Here is an 11,510-nt window from a genome sequence, read left to right as displayed (position 1 = left end):
TCATTCTTAGTTCCAATGCAGTAGTTTGGTGTTCTCTTTCTTTCTTTCTTTGTAGATTTTTAAAAATGATTATTTATTTATTTTTAGAGAGGAAGAGAGAGAGGGAGAGAAACATCAATGTGTGGTTGCCCTTTGCTTGACCCCTACTGGGGACCTGGCCCACAACTCAGGCATGTGCCCCGACTGGGAATCAAACCAGTGACCCTTTGGTTCACAGGCCAGCACTCAGTTCACTGAGCCACACCAGCCAGGGCCCGTGTTTTCTTTTATGATTAGTACTATTTCCATAGAGTTTAAGAAATCTTTGTGTACAGAATCAGTAGGATTTTATTTATTTATTTATTTAACCAGTTATCTTTTATTAAGCACTACATGAAAGGATTTTGAGGTTCTGGACAAAGGTCATGGTCAGGAATATGGAGTCCACATTGGATCTTCTTCAGTGGTACTTGCATCATGCACATGTTTGAGTTCCTCATAGAGCAGCAGTAGTTGAAAAGCATGTAACTTGCCAGCACCATGGAAACCCCAGCGACGCTCCCTTTCTTCTCATTGACTTATTTGTTGTAATACTGGCAGTAACCTCTTTGAAATGATTCAGCAATGCTTTTAGGGATGAAATCCCACATCAGTATCCAGCTTGGCAACTCCTCTAGTTTGACATCCATGAGTTTCTCCTTCAGCGCTACTACTGACACCATTTTGGAATCTGGGGTGTTGTTGGTAGGAAATATGAAGAAAGAGATTTACAAAGAAGAAGACAGAGAGCAAGTTTGAGGCCCTGCTGTGAGTGAGGGAGGGTGTAAATTGTTCTGGGCATGGAGTTTGGGCTGTAAAGAGGGTGAGGCAAGACAAAGCTGGGAGGGTAGACAGGAGCCATACTACAAAGGGCTTTAGCTGCAGCCTTGGAGTCTGGACATTGTTCTAGAGGAAGTGGAGGCACTGCTGGAATATTTGTGAACTTAAACAGAACTTAGTTGTCCTCCTTTCACCACCTGATTTACCTGTCCTCTCTGCAGCCCTGTTCACTTATGACCACCTCCAGGTAGCTGTGCCTTCCCTAGCCAGAATCCTGGGTGATATCCTCCCTTCCCTTTCTCTGCTTTCAACTGGTCACAAGTCTGATAGCTTCTATGGTCTAAATGTCTCCAATAACATTTCTTCTTTTACATGACCAACCGCCACTACCCTTGTTCAAGATCTCACAGTCTCTTATCTGGAATATATCAAGTCACCTCAAGGGTTTCCCTGCTCCGGTTCTTTCCACATCCAAGCCATTCCTCTAGCAGCCGGTGTGATCAGTCTATAGTGGCAATTACTCATACCTCTCAACAGCTTAAAAACCCTAAGGAGCTCCTCAGTACCCTTAAGATAAAAGAAAAACTCCTTTATATGGCTTATATCCTTTGCGATTTGCTTGCTTATTCTTCCAGGCTGAACTCAAGCCTTACCTCCTCTAGAAGCCTGCCTTCAATCACTTCTTCCCAGGGAGAGCCTTAACCTGTACTCTTAGGTGCCTGAGGCATCTGTCTGTCATAGCCAGATAGACCTCTCTCTCCCAGGGGGCCGTGAGTGCTCCTAAGTAAGAACTTTGCTGTATTTACTGGGCATGGTGCCAGACCTGTGGTTTCTAAGACCCAGGACGACCTGACCGAGTTCTGTAGCCCTCACTTCTGAAACCTTGGTTCCAGCCATTCTGGGTGTCCTTTCTGCATCAGTATGTGTTGCACAGTGCAAGCCTCTGTGACTATGATCACTGCCCCCTTTCCTTCCCCCCTTTACCTAGAAGATGCCTGTTTTGTTCTTCCCCAACATACTCTCTTCTGTGCTTCCAAAGTTTTGTCTCTCATAGCACTTAACACATTCAAGCTTTTTGAGGGCAAGGACCTTGTTGGGTTTTGTTTGTTTTTTTTTTCCATATAACCTTCATGTAATTTTCTAGGTGCTAAAGACATTTTTGAATAAATGAATGGGTTGCACTTAGGCTCCTTTGCATCTTTGCTGACTGCTTTCTGCACTCTAAAACACGAAAGGCGAATACAGGTCTTTTCCTCATCTTCAGGACCCTTCAGTAATTCCTTAGCCATCTTACTGGAGAGTTATTAAGTCCCAAATCCAGCCACGAGTATCATTTTGGTCACAGAGGCATTGTTGGCTCCACCCAACAATGCTTATTTTTGTAAAAAAAGTGGTCAAGAACATGGTCTTGGGCTTCATACTGTCTAGGTTCCAAAGTGGACTTTGCTACTTACTGGGTTTGGGATTTTTATACTTAGTTATTTCACCGGAAAATGGGGAAAATGGGAATAATATTACAGGCCGTAGAGTTACGAGAATTCAACAAAACAATGAATGTTACTATATGGCTTACTATATGTCTCCATTCCCCGGGTAGACACAGACGCCAAAGGGAGCTCTTGCAAGGTAAAGCTCTGTCAAAGGGGTGGATTTTAGGTCCAGGATGGTGAAGATTTAGGCCCCAGTACCGCTTAAGCTGTATTCCCTCTCCCGGGCCTCTCCCCACCCCGATTCCTGGGCTACAGTCCAGCAGGAACCCCTTCTCCTGGCCGGGCCCCAGGGAGATGTGAGGCTGTGAGCACAGCGAGGGGAACCTAGTGTGGGCGGAACTGGAATGCAGCAGCGGGAGGCTTCTAGGGGAGCGGTAAGGGCGACGGGTCGGCGGAGGTAGAAAAGCGTCGGACGCCCAGCCGATCATGGACGCTTGACAACCTGCGGGCAGGCGCCGGGAGGCCGAGACAGCGACCTAGAGGACGGAGAGGCGGTGAGGACAGGTAGGGGCCAGCGAGAAGATGGGACCCGGCCAGCCAGGTTCGTTCGGACTGTCCAGTTTAGCGCCGGCCGCCTGGAAAGCCCGCGGCCACACCGCCCCGCCCCCGTCCCGGGGAGCGCGCCCCGCGGCTCCCCACTCCGCACCCGCCGTCCTGTCAGGGAGCAAGCCGCGGGTCCGCTCTCCCTGAAGTCCGACCTAGCCTGAGACCCTCTGCTCCCGCACTGGGGCTGCTCACGCTTTCCCACCCCCAAAGGCTGCCTCTTTGCCCCTCGGCTATCTATCAAAATAGCGCCCCCCACGACAGGAATTCATCACCCGGGTGTCTCCAGCCTCCTCCTCGGGCCCTCCCACTCCAGAAGAAAGCGATTATCAGCGCCTCTTTATCTCCTTTCCCCCACGGGCTTTGCTTTTTAGGCAGAGATTTTTTTTTTGAGACCGGAATTTCTGTCCATTTGTTTAATCCTTCTCCACCCCCAGGCCTTTCCATTCAATCTGTTCACACGTGTCCACTTGGAAGGGAGGTTTTCGTACCACCTCCGCTTTTTCCCTCCCATCCTCTTCACTCTCCTATTACCTCATCCTTTCTCAGTAATCTTTATTCCCTGGCACTTCACCTTTTCATTTCCGACAAGACCTTAGAACCCTAAGTGAGATTACGTACTTGTTTCTCTAATACCGTAGAAGGGCTGCAGCCCTGTGTGCTTGACTCCCCAGGAAAACTTAGTTTCTCTTGCATCAAACCATCCTTCTTTGAATTGTTCTGTGCTTCAGCTTACTAAAATTTTCCTCCTTCGTTTTGTTGTACTGCCCCAATATGTACCATCCTTGGAGGAGTTATCTTTTCTGATGCAGGATGCTGGACAGTGGGTTTGCAGTGCTGTGTGTCCACATACGCTCAGCATGTGATTAGATTACATAGTTGAGGGACTCTCCTGTCCCTAATGTCTTCAGGATGGCAATATAGTATTTTCATTGTTTTCTCAGATCTTATTGTTTTCTTGAGGATTTATATAAATTCTGAAATCATGTTTGGTAAAATGTCACCTCTCAGTAGAAGGACAATTTGAGGGATATTTTTCATGGACTTACGCACCATGTATTTTCTTAGTTTGAATATGTTGCTGCTTATCTTTCAAGATGATTTACTCCCTTTTTCTATCCTTAAATGACTTCTTTCATTGAATGAGGCATCTTTCTTGTCTGTTTTTTGTGTCTTTTTCTTATCTGTACCTGGCGGTAGATGGGAGTCCGTCCTAAGACACTCTGGAAGCTGTAACCGATTGCTTTTTCTTGCATCAGCCACCTCTGTATGGGCAAGATTCTCTTTTTCTTAACCAAAGTCTGTAAATGAGGTGGATACAACACAGCTACTGAGAAACTCCTGTGTGTTTCTTTAGGTCTTGGGTAGGCTTAAGGGCTTAGAACATGCTGCCTTTGGGAGAGGGCCAGAGGGTGATTAGGGGGGGTTTTACTAAGGGTGTTTCAAACCTCAGAATAAGGACAAAATTTCTTTAACTCCAGGCTGAATCCTACCCATCTCACAAAGTGAGTTCCCTGGACTCAGGAACTGGTTTTTCTTTTTTAATACTATAAAATTATTCTGATACCTGATTCAGCATTAAATAAGCATAGGCTTTGCAAAGGAGAAAGAAAAATGATGGGAACACTTTTCTTTTGGACAGATCTTAAGGCCAGAGAATGGCAGGTGAACAGAAACCCTCAAGTAACCTCCTGGAACAGTTTATTTTACTAGCCAAAGGCACTAGTGGCTCAGCCCTCACTGCCCTCATAAGCCAAGTCTTGGAGGCGCCTGGAGTGTATGTCTTTGGAGAACTGCTGGAGCTGGCCAATGTGCAGGAGGTAAGGGCAGTTTCTAAACAATTTCTCTGTCTTCTCTGTGCTAAGCCTTCCTTTGAGTCTCCAGGTTTCCAAGGAATTTCAGTGCCAAAGCATTGCAGACCTGTGAGGTGCCCTGCTGAGGGAGGGATGGGAATTCGTGGGACAGGGGGAGAGAGCGAGAATGATGTCCTGGACTCCTTCCAGTCAGCATTTTCATCTGAACTTGAGGTAAAATTAGATTGGGTAGCTAATAATTTGAAAGAGGGAAAAGTGTAGTTGAACCTAGTAAATTAGAAATGAGGAGTATAAGCATGGACTGATGTTTAACAGGGGTAGTTTCAAGCACTCTTAGGGACAAAAACCTCCAGTGCAAATATTGACCAGGAAGACTGGTCAGGTAGGTAGGTAGCATGGAGTGATTGCTTCTGAGCCTGAGGTGGGCATGAATCAGGAGTGTATTGTTCCTGGGGAAAAGGGCAATGTTGAGTAGGTGTGGAAAGGAGAAAGGATATGACTGACATGCTGGATAGTAGTCCTTTTTGCTTTGTTTGCTTCTTTGTTTGGTTGTAGTTATTAAAACCTTGGGTATCCAGTTTTGGTTGTTATGCCTTAAAAATGAGATGATGCAGTGAAGAATGACCAGGTGGAATAAAGAAATAAAAAGCAGCCTATACTTTTCAACCTCTCCTTTCCACTTTGGATAGTTTTTACAGTTGACTCCCACTATCCATAGGGCATTGGTTCCAGGATCCCCCTCTGATGCTCAAGTCTGCTGTGTGAAATAGCATAGTATTTGCATAAACGGTAGGGTATACCTACACATCACTTCATTCACATGTATTCAGCATACTGGCTAATTCAAGGTCTGCTTATTGGAACTTCCTGAGATTGTTTTTCAGATATTTTTGACTCATGGTTGGTTGAATCACCAATGTGAAATCCGGATACACAGGTTGACTATATTTACTTACTGATTGGTGCTTATATATTCATTGACTGAGATGGATAGAGATCTGGTGACATTTTTATTACTTTGGAGGTTGTGTTCAGGTACCCTTGGTGGGGTAGGTCGACTTCCTTTTTACTATCACAGCTTCTTTCTGGCTGCCAGGATGGTGCTGGTTCTGAATGGCTTTCACCTGCAAATCTGAGTGGTACTTGTTCTTGGGGATCATGTGCATGATGCTGCTGAGGGTGGCCTGGCGTTCTTGGTGGTGGCCCACATATAGGAGGTGGTTGGCTTTTGCTGGCCCCTTCTTCACTTCACAACTACTAGGACCCTTTGCTGTTGGCTGCTGGCCCCACGCCCACAGCTCTGTGGTATGTCATCTCGTTCTAGTAGGAGTTGCAGGCTTTCCAATGACTGGTGTTGCGGCTGTACCTCTGCTTATTCCTCTTGATTAGGAGACCGAAGCACCTTCCCATGACCGTAAATTGCAGATGTGAGGACATGACATCCTCTCTTCTCCCTGCAACAGCCGAGATCGAAAGAGCTGCTATTATTTTTTTAATTGTGAACTTTAAAAATTTTTTATTTTAAAGATTTTATCTATTTATTTTTAGAGAGAGGGGAAGGGAGGGAGAAAGAGAGGGAGAGAGACATCAATGTGTGGTTGCCTCTCATGTGTCCCCCAACTGGGGACCTGGCCTGCAACTCAGGCATGTGCCCTGACTGGGAATCAAACTGGTGACCCTTTGGTTTGCTGCCCGGTGCTCAATCCATGCAGCCACAGCAGCTAGGGCTAAACATAAGTTTTTTTTATTGTTGTTCAATGACAGTTTCCCCATTTCCCCCTCTAACTAATATTAGTTTTGTTTGCTGGACAGTATGTTCTGTTGTGTTCACTGTTGTTTCCTTAGAGGTTAATATGTGGACTGACACACAATTGGGCTTTCAGTCCCAATTTAATGTGTCAGATGGAAAAGGAATGCTGTAGGGAAAATTGAAGAGAACTGGGTTCTTTTAAAATAGATGTTATTTTGTAGAGCAGTTTTAGAGTCACAGCAAAACTGAAAGAAAAGTAGAGGTTTACCATGTACCCCTCGCCCTCACACATGCATGGCCTCCCCTGTTACCAGTGTCCCTCCCTAGCATTGAGCCTGCTTTGACACATCATTGTCACCCAGAGTCCATGACTTGCCTTGGGTTCACTCTTGGTGTTGTACATTCTGTGGGTTTGAACAAAAGCGTAGTGAATGGCTTGTATTCAATGGCTTGTATTCCACCAATGGCTAGTACAGTATCATGCTTGCGAGTAGTTTCACTGCCCCCAAAATCCTCTGTGTTCTATCTGTTTATCGCTCCCTTCCTTCTAACCCATGGCAACCAGTAATTTACTTTGTAGTTTTGACTTTTCCATTATGTTATAGATAGAATCCTGCAGTATGTAGCTTTTTTAGATTGGCTTCTTTCACTTAGTAATATGCATTTGAATTTCCTCTATGTCTTTCATGGCTTGATAGCTAATCATTTCCACAGAAGAGATGACTAAGAGGTAATATGTTCTTCAGGTTCTCCAAAAGCCCGAGTGAATATGCCAACTAGTTGTTTTGTCATTTTGAGATTAGCTAAGAGGAGACAGATGAAAATGGAAGCTGGAGACACCTTATTGATTTGGGCCAGTGGGAGAAGTTTCAGAGTATCTGCTTTAGAGAAAGTGGTCTGTTACAGCTAGTTTTGTAATCATCCGTCAGAAACCGGGGCTAGATTTGATGATCTGCTTTCGATTCAGGACTTTAGGAGGCTGTTGACGAACCTGAAAAGGTAGACTGGAGTGTTAGGGTGCCTGCTCTCATTGGGGTGCTTAGCAAATCAACTCTATCTCCCCACAGTTTGTGTTTTCCATATGTAAGCTGGGAATAAGCTAGTTGTCTTTCTGTGGTCTGAAATTACGGATGTAGTTCTTGGAACCTTTTTAAAAAGGTAAAATTGGGTAGTATTACCACTCGCGTTCACAGAATAACTTGGGTACTCCCGTTTAGATTTTACTGAGTTTGTTAAATTGGTGAATAACGGGTCCATATTTGTGAGTAAAAGAAACACCCAGTTAAGATCATTGAGAGCAGAGCGAGCAGTTAAGGCAGAACAGTGTCTCTTTGTTTTTCTTGTGAAGATAGCTCCAATACCAGTGTCAGGAGTAGGTAATTTTTTTTCACATTTTTTTATTGTTGTTCAGTTTCTATTCCACCTCCTGACTCCCCCCAACAGGAGTAGGTAAAAATCTTTTTTAAAAAAGATTTTATATATTTTCAGAGAGAGGGGAAGGGAGGGGAAAAGAGAGGGAAACATTGACATGTGAGAGATACATCCATTGGTTGTCTCTTGCACACCCCCAGCTGGGGACCTGGCAGGCATGGGCCATGACAGGAAGTCAAACCTGTGACCCTTCAGTTGGCAGGCAAGTACTCAGTCCACTGAGCCACACCAGCCAGGGCAGAAATAGATAGTTGTAATGAAAAATTTTATTTGAGGTAGCCTGATACCTGGTTTTCTGTCCCAACCTGACTCCTCTGTCACGCCTTACGCTGTGCCAGCCTTTCCCAGCGCCACAGCTCACGCACAGTCCTGAAACTTGGAACCTGCCCTGTACTTTGTTCAGTTTGGACTGATAGTGGCTTGTGCTGCAGGTGCTCCAGGCTGGTGTGTGGACAGGGTTGCTCCAGTGTTTGTCTTAATGCTGGGGGAGTCTTGAGAAAACTTGAACTATTTCCAGTACTTACTGTTTTGTGTGCATGTGTGGAAGCAAAAGCATTCGCTTGGGCATGCTGTATATAGCGTAAAATGTATTCCTGGGAGAGAAAAGTTAAATTGGGGGCTTTAATAATCTTACTGATTTTTTCCCCAAAAATGAAAGCATTGGAAGAGACCAGCTAGTAAAGTAGAACTGTGGTGTGCACTCACCTGCCCTCTGCTTGAACATTGCGGTGGTCGGTAGACAGCTTGGTCTGTGAACTCTTTCCTTTCCTCCTCAGCTGGCAGAAGGAGCTAACGCTGCTTACTTGCAGTTGCTGAACCTGTTTGCATATGGAACGTACCCAGATTACATAGGTGAGTTGGTTAAGATCCTCCAAAGACTTTTCTTGTAACGAACTATAGAAATGATCCCTGGAAGTATAGTCTTAAGACTTTTCCTGATTATGTCCCTCTGTTCAGAGGTTTTGTCTCCGTGAGGATCGCTGGGGTTTGGGATAGAAAGCACGGGGCAGGGTCTTCTTGACCTGACTGCTCCCCAGTGCACTGTGCTCTGTAGGCGATCTCACAGGAGGACTCTCCCTTCTCCCCTTTTACTTCCTAGGGGTTGGCATGGGGACTTTGTTTATGTTCTTCCATGAATGCAGCATGGTGTGTTTTCCAGATGAGACTCTCGAGAACTGGTGTTTGTAGAAACTTTGGAAAATAGGGAGGAAAAAAGTAATGGTTGCACCAGCGTTCATGAAACTACTGTTTCGCATCACGGTGCTGGATTTTCCCTCCTCTGCTTGGGATTTTCATTATGTAGGTGTAGTTAGATTATGTATACAATTTTATATTTTGCTTTTTCCACTTATTTCATAGGCATTTATCCATGTTTTGAGTCTGTATATTCATTTTAGTGTTCCATAATCTAATACTCCATAATCTACTTAGCCCATTCTCTTTTGTAGTTCATTTGAGTCATTTAAAATTAGAATCATAAATAGCATGTCCTAATGCTAACTTACCTTCCACTCAGGCCTTGTTCGCTCAGCTTCCCTGGTTTATTTTACTGGCCTGACAAAAGCCTGGTAGTTTATTTCAGTGGTGTGACCCAGGACCTTCCCTGCTATATCCCTGGTTCCCCTCTTTCCCTCTTTATCACTGTCTTTCTTGCTGGGCACTCCTACTTTTTGCCGCTATCAGACTGGACAGTTCACCACTTGCCGGTTCTTTTCTGACCTTCCCTTTGTTCCAGTGAGTGTATCCTCTGTTTCTATTCTTACTAAAGAGGCAGCATTGCACAGACTCCGGGACCAGGGTCTACATTGTATTCTAGCTCCCGTTCCACTAGTTGTGTCTTTTGGCGCATTAAATAACCATCAGCATCTCAGTTTCCTTCTCTGTAGTAATCCAGGTCCACAGTCCTCTGCCTGCACTCCTTGGGCTAGATGTTTCAGAATCAACTTGGGGAAATCTAAACAGGTAATGTGCTGCATATGCCTTTTAGTTAACACCCTTGGAGGGTGTGGGCAGCACCTTTAGTCAAGCCGTCATAATTTTGCAGCAAAACAAATGAATATTCACAACAAGTGGGGTAAAAAGCCCGCCTTAATTCAGGTCAAGAATTGCTACCAGGTGAATTTTAGCACCGTATCAAGGAAAGAAAATCAATTTGGATTTACCTTTTTGGAATCCAGCATTACGGATAAGGAATTGAAAGCTTTAGAATCTGTCTCATGGGGTTGTTGTGAGGACCGGCTGGGGGGTGGGCGTGGTGTGGTGTGTGTGTGTGTGTACACCTCTCTGTGGGTCTGTGCCAGGTAAAGCTTTCCCTGGGTGTTACGTGCAGCTGCTGCCATAACTCTGTTAGCATCATTGCTATTACTGAAATCTTGCTCATCCTTCAAGGCTCATTTCAAACTCCATATTTTTTCCCCCTCCTGTATCTCCTCAATGTGATTGGGCTCACTCGCTTTCTCTCTCTCTCACTCCTTCTCCCCCTCTTTCCCTAGCTCTCTCCCTTTCTCCCTCCCTCTCCCCCCTCTCTTTCTCATCCTTTTGCTCTCTTCTGGTAGTTTGTAACTTTCTTCTGTTAGTTCTGTCTTGCATTTATAAGACAGTGCCTAGCACATAGCAGATGCCCAGTGAAGATGTGTTGAACTTGATTGAATGTCACAAAGGGCACAAATAGTGTTCCAGTAAGATAACTGTCAAGTGTATCCATGCCTGGATTTTCAGGAGATTAAGCTCTTTGAACAGAGAGGCTACGTCTCGTCTCTGGAGGCACAGGGCCTTCCAAAGCAGACAGGAGGAACTCGTGGGACATTTGCCTCATGAGAAGCGGAGTCATGACAGTGTCTCGGCGGTGGATTTGGTGGGGAAGTGCTGTGCTTATTCCATAAAGGAATCCTAATTTCATTTTGTGTCTTGATTTTTGTGGTGGGTGGGACCGAGCAGCCAACAAGGAGAGCCTGCCAGAACTCAGCACAGCGCAGCAGAACAAGCTGAAACACCTTACCATTGTGAGCCTGGCGTCGAGAATGAAGGTATAGCCTTGCACCCTTTCCTGTCCTCCTCACCTCAGGGCAGGTCTGTCGCTGGCATCATTGTGGAATTGCCAGCTACACACAGTGGAGTCAGAGTGCAAATGCACCAAATTTGCTCGGCAAAGGACAAAAGAGGAAAAGATCATTGAAATAGTGTTGACAGTTACTCACCCTCCCATTTAGGAAAAATAGGCCCAGGAGTGACTCTGAATGAGCAGCCCCCGGCTCTGGCATGCCAAGGTGCCTGATGGTGTGAGCACTTTCCCTTCTGAAGGGACACTGCTGTCCAGAGAGAGGTGTTTTTTAAAACAGCAGGGCATCTCAAGGCAACTTAAGCACTTCATTTGTTGCCCGGTGTACAGGGAGCTGTGGTAGTGCCGGAGGGAAAACTTGCTGTGTTGGACTTACTGCGAAGTCGATTTTTTTTTTTAAAGATTTTATTTATTTATCTTTAGAGGGGAAGGGAAGAAGAGAAGGAGAGAAATATCAATGTATGGTTGCCTCTCGTGAGTCCCCTGCTGGGAAGTGGCCTGCAACCCAGGCATGTGCCCTGACTGGGAATCGAACCACAATACTCTGGTTCGCAGGCCCGAAGTCTATTTTTAATATGTTGCCTTCTCCTGGGGATTTTCAAGGTTAATTTTACTCATTGGAATTT

The 11,510-nt window shown here is 45.3% G+C and overlaps 1 protein-coding gene and 1 pseudogene across 6 annotated transcripts in view; one reads left to right on the top strand and one right to left on the bottom strand.

Moving 5' to 3' along the window:
- Positions 1-11,510, top strand: part of COPS7B (COP9 signalosome subunit 7B) — a 28,636-nt gene that overhangs the window by 2,262 nt on the left and 14,864 nt on the right. For 2 of the 6 annotated variants that reach the window (XM_037063532.1, XM_037063528.1), the window contains exons 2-4: positions 4,474-4,651; positions 8,603-8,678; positions 10,764-10,852. In XM_037063532.1, coding sequence (XP_036919427.1) covers positions 4,490-4,651; positions 8,603-8,678; positions 10,764-10,852 — 327 coding nt within the window. In that variant the 5' untranslated portion in view covers positions 4,474-4,489. Of the gene's footprint in view, positions 1-2,207; positions 2,830-4,473; positions 4,652-8,602; positions 8,679-10,763; positions 10,853-11,510 lie in introns of those variants that run through there. The other 4 variants (XM_037063529.1, XM_037063530.1, XM_037063533.1 and 1 more) reach the window with 4 other exon arrangements.
- On the bottom strand, positions 8,665-8,751 carry LOC118999186 (uncharacterized; annotated as a pseudogene).

The sequence above is a fragment of the Sturnira hondurensis genome, unplaced genomic scaffold (genome assembly GCF_014824575.4).
Source record: "Sturnira hondurensis isolate 20B ecotype Veracruz unplaced genomic scaffold, ASM1482457v3 Scaffold0014615, whole genome shotgun sequence".
Lineage (NCBI taxonomy): Eukaryota > Metazoa > Chordata > Mammalia > Chiroptera > Phyllostomidae > Sturnira > Sturnira hondurensis.
This window is presented reverse-complemented; position numbering and strand designations above follow the sequence as displayed.